Consider the following 18,488-nt stretch of genomic DNA (forward strand, 5'->3'; position numbering starts at 1 on the left):
AAACCATTACCTAACACTAACTGCCTTTAACTCCCGTCACCATAAACTGCCTTAACTCCCAGCACCTGAAACCATTAACCAACACTAACTACCTTTAATAACTACCGTTACCATGAACTACTGTTAACTCCCAGCACCTGAAACCATTACCCAACTCTAACTACATTTAACTACTGTCACCATGAACTGCCGTTAACTCCCAGCACTTGAAACCATTACCCAGCATTAACTACATTTAACTACTGTCACCATGAACTACTGTTAACTCCCAGCACCTGAAACCATTAAACAGCATTAACTGCCTTTAATAACTACCGTTACCATGAACTACTGTTAACTCCCAGCACCTGAAACCATTAACCAACACTAACTACCTTTAATAACTACAGTTACCATGAACTACTGTTAACTCCCAGCACCTGAAATCATTAACCAACACTAACACTTTAACTGTCACCATGAACTGCCGTTAACTCCCAGCACTTGAAACCATTACCCACATTAACTACATTTAACTACTGTCACCATGAACTGCTGTTAACTCCCAGCACCTGAAACCATTAACCAACATTAACTACCTTTAACTACCTTTACCATGAACTGCCGTTAACTCCCAGCACTTGAAACCATTACCCAACATTAACTACATTTAACTACTGTCACCATGAACTGCTGTTAACTCCCAGCACCTGAAACCATTAACCAACATTAACTACCTTTAACTACCTTTACCATGAACTGCCGTTAACTCCCAGCACCTGAAACCATTACCCAACATTAACTACCTTTAAGTACTGTCACCAAGAACTACTGTTAACTCCCAGCACCTGAAACCATTACCCAACATTAACTACATTTAACTACTGTTCCAATGAACTGCCGTTAACTCCCAGCACCTGAAACCATTACCCAACATTAACTACATTTAACTACTGTCACCATGAACTGCCGTTAACTCCCAGCACCTGAAACCATTACCCAACATTAACTGCCTTTAAGTACCGTCACCATGAGCTGCCCTTAATTCCCAGCACCTGAAACCATTACCCAAAACTAACTGCCTTTAATAACTACCTTTACCATGAACTGCCGTTAACTCCCAGCACCTGAAACCATTACCCAACATTAACTGCCTTTAATAACTACCTTTACCATGAACTACTGTTAACTCCCAGCACCTGAAACCATTAACCAGCATTAACTGCCTTTAATAACTACCTTTACCATGAACTACTGTTAATTCCCAGCACCTGAAACCATTACCCAAAACTAACTACATTTAACTACTGTCACCATGAACTGCCGTTAACTCCCAGCACCTGAAACCATACCCAACATTAACTACCTTTAACTACCGTCAGCATTAACTGCCGTTAACTCCCAGCACATGAAACCATTACCCAACATTAACTACCTTTAAGTGCCGTCACCATGAACTGCCGTTAACTCCCAGCACCTGAAACCATTACCCAACTTAACTACCTTTAACTACCGTCAGCATTACCTCATTTAACTCCCAGCACCTGAAACCATTACCAACATTAACTACCTTTAAGTACCGTCACCAAGAACTGCCGTTAACTCCCAGCACCTGAAACCATTACCCAACACTAACTGCCTTTAACTCCCGTCACCATAAACTGCCTTAACTCCCAGCACCTGAAACCATTAACAACACTAACTACCTTTAATAACTACCGTTACCGAACTACTGTTAACTCCCAGCACCTGAACCATTACCCAACTCTAACTACATTTAACTACTGTCACCATGAACTGCCGTTAACTCCCAGCACTTGAAACCATTACCCAGCATTAACTACATTTAACTACTGTCACCATGAACTACTGTTACTCCCAGCACCTGAAACCATTAAACAGCATTAACTGCCTTTAATAACTACCGTTACCATGAACTACTGTTAACTCCCAGCACCTGAAACCATTAACCAACACTAACTACCTTTAATAACTACAGTTACCATGAACTACTGTTAACTCCCAGCGCCTGAAACCATTAACCAGCATTAACTGCCTTTAATAACTACCTTTACCATGAACTACTGTTAATTCCCAGCACCTGAAACCATTACCCAAAACTAACTACATTTAACTACTGTCACCATGAACTGCCGTTAACTCCCAGCACCTGAAACCATACCCAACATTAACTACCTTTAACTACCGTCAGCATTAACTGCCGTTAACTCCCAGCACATGAAACCATTACCCAACATTAACTACCTTTAAGTACCGTCACCATGAACTGCCGTTAACTCCCAGCACCTGAAACCATTACCCAACATTAACTACCTTTAACTACCGTCAGCATTAACTGCCGTTAACTCCCAGCACCTGAAACCATTACCCAACATTAACTACCTTTAAGTACCGTCACCAAGAACTGCCGTTAACTCCCAGCACCTGAAACCATTACCCAACATTAACTGCCTTTAACTACCGTCAGCATGAACTGCCGTTAACTCCCAGCACCTGAAACCATTACCCAACATTAACTACCTTTAAGTACCGTCACCAAGAACTACTGTTAACTCCGAGCACATGAAACCATTACCCAACATTAACTACATTTAACTACTGTCAGCATGAACTGCCGTTAACTCCCAGCACCTGAAACCATTAACCAACACTAACTACCTTTAACTACCTTTACCATGAACTGCCGTTAACTCCCAGCACTTGAAACCATTACCCAACATTAACTACATTTAACTACCTTTACCAAGAACTGCCGTTAACTCCCAGCACCTGAAACCATTACCCAACATTAACTACCTTTAACTACCGTCAGCATTAACTGCCGTTAACTCCCAGCACCTGAAACCATTACCCAACATTAACTACCTTTAAGTACCGTCACCAAGAACTGCCGTTAACTCCCAGCACCTGAAACCATTACCCAACATTAACTACCTTTAACTACCGTCAGCATGAACTGCCGTTAACTCCCAGCACCTGAAACCATTACCCAACATTAACTACCTTTAAGTACCGTCACCAAGAACTACTGTTAACTCCCAGCACATGAAACCATTACCCAACATTAACTACATTTAACTACTGTCACCATGAACTGCCGTTAACTCCCAGCACCTGAAACCATTACCCAACATTAACTACATTTAACTACTGTCACCATGAACTACTGTTAACTCCCAGCACCTGAAACCATTACCCAACATTAACTACATTTAACTACTGTCACCATGAACTGCCGTTAACTCCCAGCACCTGAAACCATTACCCAACATTAACTGCCTTTAATAACTACTGTCACCTTGAACTGCCGTTAACTCCCAGCACCTGAAACCATTACCCAACATTAACTGACTTTAATAACTACCTTTACCATGAACTACTGTTAACTCCCAGCACCTGAAACCATTACCTAACACTAACTGCCTTTAACTCCCGTCACCATAAACTGCCTTAACTCCCAGCACCTGAAACCATTAACCAACACTAACTACCTTTAATAACTACCGTTACCATGAACTACTGTTAACTCCCAGCACCTGAAACCATTACCCAACTCTAACTACATTTAACTACTGTCACCATGAACTGCCGTTAACTCCCAGCACTTGAAACCATTACCCAGCATTAACTACATTTAACTACTGTCACCATGAACTACTGTTAACTCCCAGCACCTGAAACCATTAAACAGCATTAACTGCCTTTAATAACTACCGTTACCATGAACTACTGTTAACTCCCAGCACCTGAAACCATTAACCAACACTAACTACCTTTAATAACTACAGTTACCATGAACTACTGTTAACTCCCAGCACCTGAAATCATTAACCAACACTAACTACATTTAACTACTGTCACCATGAACTGCCGTTAACTCCCAGCACTTGAAACCATTACCCAACATTAACTACATTTAACTACTGTCACCATGAACTGCTGTTAACTCCCAGCACCTGAAACCATTAACCAACATTAACTACCTTTAACTACCTTTACCATGAACTGCCGTTAACTCCCAGCACTTGAAACCATTACCCAACATTAACTACATTTAACTACCTTTACCATGAACTGCCGTTAACTCCCAGCACTTGAAACCATTACCCAACATTAACTACATTTAACTACTGTCACCATGAACTGCTGTTAACTCCCAGCACCTGAAACCATTACCCAACACTAACTGCCTTTAACTACTGTCACCATGAACTGCCGTTAACTCCCAGCACTTGAAACCATTACCCAACATTAACTACATTTAACTACTGTCACCATAAACTACTGTTAACTCCCAGCACCTGAAACCATTACCCAACATTAACTACCTTTAACTACTGTCACCATGAACTGCCGTTAACTCCCAGCACCTGAAACCATTACCCAACATTAACTACCTTTAACTACTGTCACCATGAACTGCCGTTAACTCCCAGCACCTGAAACCATTACCCAACATTAACTACCTTTAAGTACCGTCACCAAGAACTACTGTTAACTCCCAGCACCTGAAATCATTAACCAACACTAACTACATTTAACTACTGTCACCATGAACTGCCGTTAACTCCCAGCACTTGAAACCATTACCCAACATTAACTACATTTAACTACTGTCACCATGAACTGCTGTTAACTCCCAGCACCTGAAACCATTAACCAACACTAACTACCTTTAACTACCTTTACCATGAACTGCCGTTAACTCCCAGCACTTGAAACCATTACCCAACATTAACTACATTTAACTACCTTTACCAAGAACTGCCGTTAACTCCCAGCACCTGAAACCATTACCCAACATTAACTACCTTTAACTACCGTCAGCATTAACTGCCGTTAACTCCCAGCACCTGAAACCATTACCCAACATTAACTACCTTTAAGTACCGTCACCAAGAACTACTGTTAACTCCCAGCACCTGAAACCATTACCCAACATTAACTACCTTTAACTACCGTCAGCATGAACTGCCGTTAACTCCCAGCACCTGAAACCATTACCCAACATTAACTACCTTTAAGTACCGTCACCAAGAACTACTGTTAACTCCCAGCACCTGAAACCATTAACCAACACTAACTACCTTTAATAACTACCGTTACCATGAACTACTGTTAACTCCCAGCACCTGAAACCATTACCCAACTCTAACTACATTTAACTACTGTCACCATGAACTGCCGTTAACTCCCAGCACTTGAAACCATTACCCAACATTAACTACATTTAACTACTGTCACCATGAACTACTGTTAACTCCCAGCACCTGAAACCATTAAACAGCATTAACTGCCTTTAATAACTACCGTTACCATGAACTACTGTTAACTCCCAGCACCTGAAACCATTAACCAACACTAACTACCTTTAATAACTACAGTTACCATGAACTACTGTTAACTCCCAGCACCTGAAACCATTAACCAACATTAACTACCTTTAACTACTGTCACCATGAACTGCTGTTAACTCCCAGCACCTGAAACCATTACCCAACACTAACTGCCTTTAACTACTGTCACCATGAACTGCCGTTAACTCCCAGCACTTGAAACCATTACCCAACATTAACTACATTTAACTACTGTCACCATGAACTACTGTTAACTCCCAGCACCTGAAACCATTACCCAACATTAACTACCTTTAACTACTGTCACCATGAACTGCCGTTAACTCCCAGCACCTGAAACCATTACCCAACATTAACTACCTTTAACTACTGTCACCATGAACTGCCGTTAACTCCCAGCACCTGAAACCATTACCCAACATTAACTACCTTTAACTACCTTTACCATGAACTGCCGTTAACTCCCAGCACCTGAAACCATTACCCAACATTAACTGCCTTTAATAACTACCTTTACCATGAACTACTGTTAACTCCCAGCACCTGAAACCATTACCCAACATTAACTGCCTTTAACTTCCGTCACCATAAACTGCCGTTAACTCCCAGCACCTGAAACCATTACCCAACATTAACTACCTTTAACTACAGTCATCATGAACTGCCGTTAACTCCCAGCACTTGAAACCATTACCCAACATTAACTACATTTAACTACTGTCACCATGAACTGCTGTTAACTCCCAGCACCTGAAACCATTACCCAACACTAACTGCCTTTAACTACTGTCACCATGAACTGCCGTTAACTCCCAGCACTTGAAACCATTACCCAACATTAACTACATTTAACTACTGTCACCATGAACTACTGTTAACTCCCAGCACCTGAAACCATTACCCAACATTAACTACCTTTAACTACTGTCACCATGAACTGCCGTTAACTCCCAGCACCTGAAACCATTACCCAACATTAACTACCTTTAACTACTGTCACCATGAACTGCCGTTAACTCCCAGCACCTGAAACCATTACCCAACATTAACTACCTTTAACTACCTTTACCATGAACTGCCGTTAACTCCCAGCACCTGAAACCATTACCCAACATTAACTGCCTTTAATAACTACCTTTACCATGAACTACTGTTAACTCCCAGCACCTGAAACCATTACCCAACATTAACTGCCTTTAACTTCCGTCACCATAAACTGCCGTTAACTCCCAGCACCTGAAACCATTACCCAACATTAACTACCTTTAACTACAGTCATCATGAACTGCCGTTAACTCCCAGCACCTGAAACTATTAACCAACACTAACTACCTTTAACTACTGTCACCATGAACTGCCGTTAACTCCCAGCACCTGAAACCATTAACCAACACTAACTACATTTAACTACTGTCACCATGAACTGCCGTTAACTCCCAGCACTTGAAACCATTACCAAACATTAACTACATTTAACTACTGTCACCATGAACTGCCGTTAACTCCCAGCACCTGAAACCATTACCCAACATTAACTGCCTTTAATAACTACTGTCACCATGAACTGCCGTTAACTCCCAGCACCTGAAACCATTACCCAACATTAACTACCTTTAAGTACCGTCAACAAGAACTGCCCTTAATTCCCAGCACCTGAAACCATTACCCAACACTAACTGCCTTTAACTCCCGTCACCATAAACTGCCCTTAACTCCCAGCACCTGAAACCATAACCCAACATTAACTACCTTTATCTACCGTCAGCATGAACTGCCGTTAACTCCCAGCACCTGAAACCATTACCCAACATTAACTACCTTTAAGTACCGTCACCAAGAACTACTGTTAACTCCCAGCACCTGAAACCATTACCCAACATTAACTACATTTAACTACCTTTACCATGAACTGCCATTAACTCCAGCACCTGAAACCATTACCCAACATTAACTGCCTTTAAGTACCGTCACCATGAGCTGCCCTTAATTCCCAGCACCTGAAACCATTACCCAACACTAACTGCCTTTAACTCCCGTCACCATAAACTGCCGTTAACTCCCAGCACCTGAAACCATTACCCAACATTAACTACCTTTAACTACTGTCACCATGAACTGCCGTTAACTCCCAGCACCTGAAACCATTACCCAACATTAACTACCTTTAAGTACTGTCACCATGAGCTGCCCTTAATTCCCAGCACCTGAAACCATTACCCAACACTAACTGCCTTTAACTCCCGTCACCATAAACTGCCGTTAACTCCCAGCACCTGAAACCATTACCCAACATTAACTACCTTTAACTACCTTTACCATGAACTGCCGTTAACTCCCAGCACCTGAAACCATTACCCAACATTAACTACCTTTAAGTACCGTCACCAAGAACTACTGTTAACTCCCAGCACCTGAAACCATTACCCAACATTAACTACATTTAACTACCTTTACCATGAACTGCCATTAACTCCCAGCACCTGAAACCATTACCCAACATTAACTGCCTTTAAGTACCGTCACCATGAGCTGCCCTTAATTCCCAGCACCTGAAACCATTACCCAACACTAACTGCCTTTAACTCCCGTCACCATAAACTGCCGTTAACTCCCAGCACCTGAAACCATTACCCAACATTAACTACCTTTAACTACTGTCACCATGAACTGCCGTTAACTCCCAGCACCTGAAACCATTACCCAACATTAACTACCTTTAACTACTGTCACCATGAGCTGCCCTTAATTCCCAGCACCTGAAACCATTACCCAACACTAACTGCCTTTAACTCCCGTCACCATAAACTGCCGTTAACTCCCAGCACCTGAAACCATTACCCAACATTAACTACCTTTAACTACCTTTACCATGAACTGCCGTTAACTCCCAGCACCTGAAACTATTAACCAACACTAACTACCTTTAATAACTACCGTTACCATGAACTACTGTTAACTCCCAGCACCTGAAACCATTACCCAACTCTAACTACATTTAACTACTGTCACCATGAACTGCCGTTAACTCTCAGCACCTGAAACCATTACCCAACATTAACTACCTTTAACTACTGTCACCATGAACTACTGTTAACTCCCAGCACTTGAAACCATTACCCAACATTAACTACCTTTAACTACTGTCACCATGAACTACTGTTAACTCCCAGCACTTGAAACCATTACCCAACATTAACTACCTTTAACTACTGTCACCATGAACTGCTGTTAACTCCCAGCACCTGAAACCATTACCCAACATTAACTACCTTTAACTACTGTTAAACGGTTACTGTTAAGTATTTGTGCAGAATACTAATACTGCTAAAAACCTTACGTTAACCCTCCCACCTTAATTAAATAAAAGCTGCCTGTACTCTGGATAATCATAATAAATCATTCATTATTAATAATATAACATTTGGATTCATCAGAATATTGATGAAGGTGTTGCAGCGCCACCTGCCACACACTGAGATTGAAGGGGAGGTGAAGACGATGTGTGACGGACGGAGGAAGAGTCCTTCTGACTGAATAATGTGACGGGATGAAAAACCCATTACCTGCAGGGAGTATGTGTGTGTGTCCAGGTGTAATATCCTTCCAGATGACTCGGTAGATGAGAAACGTTCAGTGTGTGAGTCATTTTAGACCTACAACACTTTCCAATTCAGAACCTGACAACAGCCATCAGTCACTGTGTGTGTGTTACTGTGTGTGTGTTACTGTGTGTGTGTTACTGTGTGTGTGTTACTGTGTGTGTGTTACTGTGTGTGTGTGTGTGTTACTGTGTGTGTGTGTGTGTGTGTTACTGTGTGTGTGTTACTGTGTGTGTGTTACTGTGTGTGTTACTGTGTGTTACTGTGTGTGTGTTACTGTGTGTGTTTCTGTGTGTGTGTTACTGTGTGTGTGTGTTACTGTGTGTGTGTTACTGTGTGTGTGTGTGTTACTGTGTGTGTGTGTTACTGTGTGTGTTACTGTATGTGTGTTACTGTGTGTGTTACTGTGTGTGTGTGTTACTGTGTGTGTGTGTTACTGTGTGTGTGTTACTGTGTGTGTGTGTTACTGTGTGTGTTACTGTGTGTGTGTTTCTGTGTGTGTTACTGTGTGTGTGTGTGTTACTGTGTGTGTGTGTGTTACTGTGTGTGTGTTCTGTGTGTGTGTGTGTTACTGTGTGTGTGTTACTGTGTGTGTGTTTCTGTGTGTGTTACTGTGTGTGTGTGTGTTACTGTGTGTGTGTGTTACTGTGTGTGTGTTTCTGTGTGTGTTACTGTGTGGGTTACTGTGTGTGTGTTTCTGTGTGTGTTACTGTGTGTGTGTGTTACTGTGTGTGTGTTTCTGTGTGTGTTACTGTGTGTTACTGTGTGTGTGTTACTGTGTGTGTGTTACTGTGTGTGTTACTGTGTGTGTTTCTGTGGTGTGTTACTGTGTGTGTGTGTGTTACTGTGTGTGTGTTACTGTGTGTGTTTCTGTGTGTGTGTGTTACTGTGTGTGTTACTGTGTGTGTGTTTCTGTGTGTTACTGTGTGTGTGTTTCTGTGTGTGTGTGTTCTGTGTGTGTGTTTCTGTGTGTGTGTGTTACTGTGTGTGTGTTTCTGTGTGTGTGTTTCTGTGTGTGTGTTTCTGTGTGTGTGTGTGTGTGTTTCTGTGTGTGTGTGTTACTGTGTGTGTGTTTCTGTGTGTGTGTTACTGTGTGTGTGTTTCTGTGTGTGTGTGTTACTGCTCTCACTGGTGTTTCATGTATTTATGACAGCTTTAAACCAGTTTAACCAGTTTAGTTTACCCTGGTCTGTCTACAGAACCAGAACCAAGCCAGGACCCGGCCCGGTTTCACCACTTTAGTGTGGTCCAGTGAGCTGAACTGGTTTCCCGTGTAATAAATCTGCAGGCCGACACGCTGAGACAGTTTTCCTTATTTTCTCAGTTTTTGTTTCTCTTCAAGGTCAGACGAGCTCGACTATCAGCTCCTCTTTATCGTTTCATCACACACACACAGATCATCGCCTCCTCGGAGGCAGAGAGCTGCTGTTTTCAGTTTAAAGGCTGTGAAAACACCGCTTTGAAGACAGAATGTATCTGTGTGTGAGTGTGTGTGTCGCAGTAGGCCACGGAGAAGCTGTGCTGTATGTGAGAGTGAAGCTGTTTTCTGCTGCGGGGCTTCAGCCAGTCACACTGAGTGGGAGGTGTGTGCGTGTCAGGCGAACAGCTGTTAAGTGTGTTTGAGGCCTGCTGGTGACACACACACACACACACACACACGCCATGCGTGTGTGTGTGTGGAAAGTTTCCACCTTCAGGCTGGTAAATATTTAAATGTAATTTTCTACGAGCTGTGAATGAAAGTGTGTGTGTGTGTGTGTGTGTGTGTGTGTGCGTCCCACCTGTCCTGCTGTCTGTTGTAGACGAATGAAAAGAGGATAAATCTCAGACTGTCCACAGACACATCGCAGTACCAACGTCACCATTTTCAGAATTGAATCACACATAAATATATGTATGTGTGTATGTGTGTGTGTATAAATACACACACACATACATAAATACATACATATACACAGAGACGCAGCTCGCCGAGCTGACGAGCTGCTTTAAAAACACTTGGCGTCCTGTTTGCAGAGTCAGACAGACGCGTCCTGAGAATCATCATGTTTTTAACTTTTCTTCAGGCTAACCTCACGTCTACCTCGCTGACTCCATGTTAACATCATACTTCCTGGTGGGGGGGGCAGTAGCCAGTGCGGTCATGCAACAATTGCTTAGATGTACACGCGGGTCCTGGACTGGTGTTGTAGAAAGTGGTATTATTGAAACAGTTAATTGGGATTAATCAGACGTACTAATTGAACTCGGACGCCATTCGTCCTGTGATAAGCACCGAATTACAAATCGTCCTTTGATTAGAAAGGGTTACGAACACAGACCTGTAACGTGAGTGTGTGTTTCTGACCTGTTAGCTGCTTGTCGCCAGCCGCCGGCGCGATGCGAATGTACGGCGTGGTGAGCTGGGTGACGATTATAGCGGCTAATCATCCAGGAAGGCATGCAGAGAGAGAGAGAGAGAGAGAGAGAGCAGCAGTTTGTACTGAAGCAGGAGGATTAGTAACATGCAGCACCGTCCTGCTGTCCAGGTTCTTTGTTATATCGTCTTTATACTTCAGAGGTGGGGCAGCGGGACATAGTTTAGTTTCCAGAAACAGACCTGAAAGAGAAGCTCGTTAATCAGCCCACCAATCAATCAATCCATTAATCATCAGACATGAGCAATCAAACAGAAGAAAGAGCAGCAGCCGTTCAGAGAGAGGCGGCGCAGAAATCACAGCTGTTAGCTTCAGTGCTAACTGTTCAATAACACCAAAAACATCTGACACACGGCCTTTATATAAAGAGTGGATTAGATATTACACACCGGGTGTATGTTAGCATATGTACACATTCAGGTCAGTATCTGCTTTGTTTGTGCTAAGTAACGTGTAGCAGACACACATGTGTTTCTGATGTTGGTGGATCGTGCTGTTCACTACACACCCCTGTGTATTTATGAACACATGGATTTGACATGTTTTAATTTAAATGAATTTTAAAACAGTTTTTAGGCTGACGATGTAACTGTAAATGTCCACAAAGTACAGATGGAAAATAGTCTTTTGGGGATTTTTACATCAACATTTTATTCATGGGTACTGTCTCTGCTAAACAAACTGAATAAATAAAATAAAGTTTAACAATTTCTATTATATTATTATTTAATATGTACGATGGTTAATTAATTAATTCCAATATAGCCACGCTTCAGATATATAGTGAATATAAAACACATGCTGTATATTGAAATAGTTGTTCTGTATACTGGTGACACTGAGATATACTGTATATGTATTATGTACATCCAGATACGACAGAAAGGATTCATTTTGTCTGTCGGCTCCCAGATGTGTATTTCCTCCCTTTGGTGTGGTGACACGTGAATTAACGGTATGCGTGAGGTGAATGGGATTGTGGGACTTTACGTGTGTGTTTCAGAATAAAAGGAAATCATTCAGCGTGAATCTGTTATTTCTTTGTGTTAAACTGTCCAGTTAACATTCAGCAGACGTTCAGCTCTCCTTTACATTCACATCAGCTCCGCTCACTGTTAGCGCTGCAAGGCACTGTGGGTACTCTGAAAGGGAAGAGTGGGGGGCAGGACCCCCCCTGGGAGATCTGGTTGGCTGCTGCAGCATGACTGACAGGTGCCAGGGGACCAGCAGAGCCAATCAGCATCTGGTATCGTTAGCCACCAGAACTGTGCTCCAATAAAAGCTGATTAAAGCCAGAACAGTCAATTACTGTGTGTGTGTGTGTGATAATCCTGGATGTTCATCGGGGAGATGACAGTGTTTTAGCTTGTTTAGCTGCGGCCCTTAACAGCTCTCTGTACAGCCATAGTCCCAGTCATTAGCCTTGTGTTAGCCTAGCGTTAGTGTAGTGTAGTGCAGAGTTAAGTGTGTGTTTTATGTGTGGTGTGTGTCCGTCTGTATGCAGACAGACAGAGTGAAGGACAGGTGTCAGGGACGAGCAGCCATCTGTGAGCCATTATACTACTGGATGGGAGCAGAGCGCTAACCATTAGCCTAGCGCTCCAAGAGCTAACTGCCATCTGTGTCTCATTACACAGAATGGACTGGCCGCTGCCTGGCTAGCTAGCGGCTACTTTAGTAGTTAAATCCAGTCCAGCAGTCAGCACAGTTCAACAGGGACTCAGCAGAGACCAGAAACTGGGGCAAAACAGCTAATGATGCTAACCTCAGTGCAAAATCAAATCTCCTCTCCACTTGACAAAATAAAATGTTATGGAATAACTTTTAAAATAAAATGGTATTGAATAAATTTCAACGTAAAATATTATAAAATACTTGTAGTATATGAAAAATAAATTATACCCAAATACTGTCACAATAAAATGAACTCTGTCAGAATTAAACTATTCTTTACCTTTTAAAATCCAATTCACTGAAAGCATTTCAAAATAAAATGTCCTCCTGTAAACATCAAACTATTCCATATTTACACATTTCAGAATAAAATTTACTATATAAAAAACCTAACCCAAATACTCAACATGATTTCAAAGTAAAATGCACTTATATTTCAAATTAAAATCTTATAATAAAACACACTTCTGTCAAAACTAAATTAAATGTACTCTCCAACTTTCAGAACAAAGAAATGAACCCCTTTTAAAAATAAAATGCATCATACATATTTAAATGACACAAACAAGATTCAGTATAAAGTGTAATCTACAGCTTTCAAAATAAAATCTACTCAAAACTTAAAAAAATGGAATACTATTCAACATCTTTCAAAATAAAACAGCATCTTTCAAATTAAAATATACCCCAAACATTTTTAAATGAGAATCATGAAATCTGTTTAAAACATTGAAGCATAAAAATACATTCACTTTTCAAAATAAAATGCTGTCTTACCTTTAGTGGCCACCCGCACACAGTCGATCTTTGTCTCCTGTTAGAGAGAGCAGCAAATTAGTTTTCTCTCAACACAGATGCCGACATATTAGGTTTCACGTCTGCACACTTTCTCCAGAAACACACACACACACACACACACACGCACACACACGAGCGTCGTAAACAGAGCGGACAGAAGGAAAATGGCTGTGGATCAGTGCCTGTGCTGGCATTTAACAAGCAACACACACACACACACACACAGTGTTTTTGGTGAAAGGCGAGAGCGAACATCTTGTGTCTTTCTGGTTTTAACAAACAGACGACAAATTAACCACAAGAGCTCATGAATATTCATGCTCACACATACACACACACACACACACACACACAGCGGTGGTGTGTCTCTGCGGTGTGGCGACAGTAAAAAGCACTACTGTCGCTGCATTATTCAACACACACACACCAATTAAACCTCCCAGCGTCAATAATTAACAAACAACATTGTGTGTGTAACAGTGAACAATTATCTGTTTTTACACACTTACGTGACAAAAAAACCACACACACACACACACACACACACACACACACACACACACACACACACACACACACACACACACACACACAGACACACACACACACACACACACACACACACACACACACACACACACACACACACACACACACACACACACACACACACACACACACACACACACACACACACACACAGACACACACACACACACACACAGCCCTCACTGCAGCCTATTAGTGTCTCTGGTCAGGCTGCTGGAACTATCTCCACTCCTATTAAACTGTGTGTGTGTGTGTGTGTGTGTGGTACAGTGTGTGTGTGTGGTACAGCGTGTGTTTGTAGTATACGTGTGCACGTTGTCGGTGTGCGACCTCGGTCTCTGTGCGTTCCATGACAGAAAGAGTGGCGGGAGCCGTGGAACAATGTGAGCCCTTTGTTGTGACATACATGTGTGATTCTGTCACACGGCTGATGGCGAGCTCGGCTGCACGGTGTGATTGGATGTCTTGACGCCTGTCGTTTCTTTGAACAGAATTCAGCCACTGTTTCCTCCGTAATAAACTATTTGTTTCTCTGCTCTGCAGGTTTTCAAACTAAAAAAAGCTCCTCAAGGCTGCAGAACCTGAGAATCTTTATGTTTTTAAGATGTTTTCACAGTGATAGCTGTCTGTACATCCATGCTAACTGCTAACAGCTGACGATATCAGAACTGTGATGTGTGTACGTGTTACCTGTGGACAGGTGAACTCACCCCGTTAGCAGTGCTAACAGCCTGGTAGTAGATCCCATAACTCTTATGAGGCAGCAGAGGAGCGTTCCAGTAACCGCTGTAGGTCCTGTTATCACCTGCACACACACAGACAGCCAGGCACAGGTAACACGTTACCACAAGGCACACTTCTGAAACTAGCATACTAACTAACTAACATTGTAGCTGTCTAACTAACTACATTTTATATTTACAACTAACTAACTAACAAACTAACCAACTAACTAGCTAACCAGCAAACACATTAACTAAGTAACAAAGTACAAATGTAACCAACTAACAAACTAACCAACATTGTAACTAAGTGTAACCAACTATCAAGTTAACTAACATTGTAGCTGTCTAACTAAGAAACCGTTCCGTTTAATAAATGAACTAACTAACTAACACAGTAGCTGTCTGAAATACTAGTTAGCTAACAAACTAACGAATTGACTAACATAGTAGATGTCTCACTAACTAATGAATGAACTAACACAGTAGCTGTCTGAAATACTAGTTAGCTAACAAACTAACGAATTGACTAACATAGTAGATGTCTCACTAACTAATGAATGAACTAACACAGTAGCTGTCTGAAATACTAGTTAGCTAACAAACTAACGAATTGACTAACATAGTAGATGTCTCACTAACTAATGAATGAACTAACACAGTAGCTGTCTGAAATACTAGTTAGCTAACAAACTAACGAATTGACTAACATAGTAGATGTCTCACTAACTAATGAATGAACTAACACAGTAGCTGTCTGAAATACTAGTTAGCTAACAAACTAACGAATTGACTAACATAGTAGATGTCTCACTAACTAATGAATGAACTAACACAGTAGCTGTCTGAAATACTAGTTAGCTAACAAACTAACGAATTGACTAACATAGTAGATGTCTCACTAACTAATGAATGAACTAACACAGTAGCTGTCTGAAATACTAGTTAGCTAACAAACTAACGAATTGACTAACATAGTAGATGTCTCACTAACTAATGAATGAACTAACACAGTAGCTGTCTGAAATACTAGTTAGCTAACAAACTAACGAATTGACTAACATAGTAGATGTCTCATTAACTAATGAATGAACTAACACAGTAGCTGTCTGAAATACTAGTTAGCTAACAAACTAACGAATTGACTAACATAGTAGATGTCTCACTAACTAATGAATGAACTAACACAGTAGCTGTCTGAAATACTAGTTAGCTAACAAACTAGCGAATTGACTAATATAGTAGATGTCTCACTAACTAATGAATGAACTAACACAGTAGCTGTCTGAAATACTAGTTAGCTAACAAACTAACGAATTGACTAACATAGTAGATGTCTCACTAACTAATGAATGAACTAACACAGTAGCTGTCTGAAATACTAGTTAGCTAACAAACTAGCGAATTGACTAATATAGTAGATGTCTCACTAACTAATGAATGAACTAACACAGTAGCTGTCTGAAATACTAGTTAGCTAACAAACTAGCGAATTGACTAATATAGTAGATGTCTCACTAACTAATGAATGAACTAACACAGTAGCTGTCTGAAATACTAGTTAGCTAACAAACTAGCGAATTGACTAATATAGTAGATGTCTCACTAACTAATGAATGAACTAACACAGTAGCTGTCTGAAATACTAGTTAGCTAACAAACTAGCGAATTGACTAACATAGTAGATGTCTCACTAACTAATGAATGAACTAACACAGTAGCTGTCTGAAATACTAGTTAGCTAACAAACTAACGAATTGACTAACATAGTAGATGTCTCACTAACTAATGAATGAACTAACACAGTAGCTGTCTGAAATACTAGTTAGCTAACAAACTAGCGAATTGACTAACATAGTAGATGTCTCACTAACTAATGAATGAACTAACACAGTAGCTGTCTGAAATACTAGTTAGCTAACAAACTAGCGAATTGACTAACACAGTAGATGTCTCACTAACTAATGAATGAACTAACACAGTAGCTGTCTGAAATACTAGTTAGCTAACAAACTAGCGAATTGACTAACATAGTAGATGTCTCACTAACTAATGAATGAACTAACACAGTAGCTGTCTGAAATACTAGTTAGCTAACAAACTAGCGAATTGACTAACATAGTAGATGTCTCACTAACTAATGAATGAACTAACACAGTAGCTGTCTGAAATACTAGTTAGCTAACAAACTAGCGAATTGACTAACACAGTAGATGTCTCACTAACTAATGAATGAACTAACACAGTAGCTGTCTGACTAACATACAAGTTAACTAGATAACTAACTAACTAGCTGCCTGTGTGAGTGACTGACCGATACAGAAGGGCATCGGCGCTCTCAGCTCGCTCATCGGCAGCTCTGCGCTGAAGTAGTACTGGGAGTTGAGCAGCGTGGCGTTCTGGAAGTGAATGGGCACCGGATAACAGCGCAGGATCTCTGCAGTACCTCTGCGCTGCCTGCGGGGCGCTCCTCCTCCACCACCACCTGGTACTTACTGCAGACAGACAGAAACAGGTGAACAGAGTTTCTTGTCATTAAAGGAAAAGTCTGGTTTATTTCACCCCCGGGCTTATGTTGGTAGTTTAGAGTAAAATTACAGAGCGATAAAGTAAGTTAATATCTGAGATCTTTGAATGTGGTGACATTAAAGAGCTCTGAGATAATAACTCTTGTGGTGATTTTGCACTATATAAATAAAACTGAACTGAATCTCAGTGACATAACTAGCAGGCTGTAAACAAAATTCCCAGTTAAAGTAACTGCAAGAGAATTATTAGTTTTTATTATTAGGTAGATAACTCATGGGGAAGTCAGTTAACTAATGACTTAGGCAGCAGTCAGTTAGTTAGATAGTAAACGACTATCTCAGTCGGTCTGTCAGATAACTTACTTAGTAAGTTAGCTAGTATGTTAAGTTGTCATTTGCCTAGTTAACAAATCGGTTTGTTAATGAGTCAGTCGGTCAGTTGGTTAGTGTCACGCTGTACCAAAAAGGTGTGGCGTTTGAAGGACGTGGCTGTTTACCAGGCTCTAATGAAAGACACTACCCAGGTGCATTATGGGAAATGTAGGAGCCACACTGTGTACAGTAACATTTGGACCATTCTGTTTTTAACTACTTTATGGACTTTTTAGCTTTGAGTTTGAGGGGCTGGAGACTATTGACCGGTTTTCTATTCCCATACAACTCGACACATAAAAGTGTTCTTGCCTTCTTCTCACCCATCTGTTGGTTCATTATTCAGCTCCACAGAAAGGTCAGCTCTGTCTCTCCTCCGCTCCATCACTCTCTCCTTCATTTTTATTAACTCTCTCTCTCCATGTAGAGGCTGTGACTTTAACAGTCTGACATTAAACTGATAATTCACGCC

The 18,488-nt window shown here is 41.1% G+C and overlaps 1 protein-coding gene across 1 annotated transcript in view; it reads right to left on the reverse strand.

Annotated features, from left to right (window-relative positions):
• LOC119888158 (receptor-type tyrosine-protein phosphatase mu-like) overlaps window positions 1-18,488 on the reverse strand; it is a 139,266-nt gene that overhangs the window by 24,323 nt on the left and 96,455 nt on the right. The window contains 5 exon segments of the mRNA XM_038698658.1: window positions 11,304-11,378; window positions 13,825-13,861; window positions 15,105-15,199; window positions 17,431-17,583; window positions 17,586-17,611. Coding sequence (XP_038554586.1) covers window positions 11,304-11,378; window positions 13,825-13,861; window positions 15,105-15,199; window positions 17,431-17,583; window positions 17,586-17,611 — 386 coding nt within the window.

The sequence above is a fragment of the Micropterus salmoides genome, unplaced genomic scaffold (genome assembly GCF_014851395.1).
Source record: "Micropterus salmoides isolate LMB-PRFRI ecotype aquatic unplaced genomic scaffold, ASM1485139v1 Ms_hic_scaffold_1, whole genome shotgun sequence".
In the NCBI taxonomy this organism is placed as follows: Eukaryota; Metazoa; Chordata; class Actinopteri; order Centrarchiformes; family Centrarchidae; genus Micropterus; species Micropterus salmoides.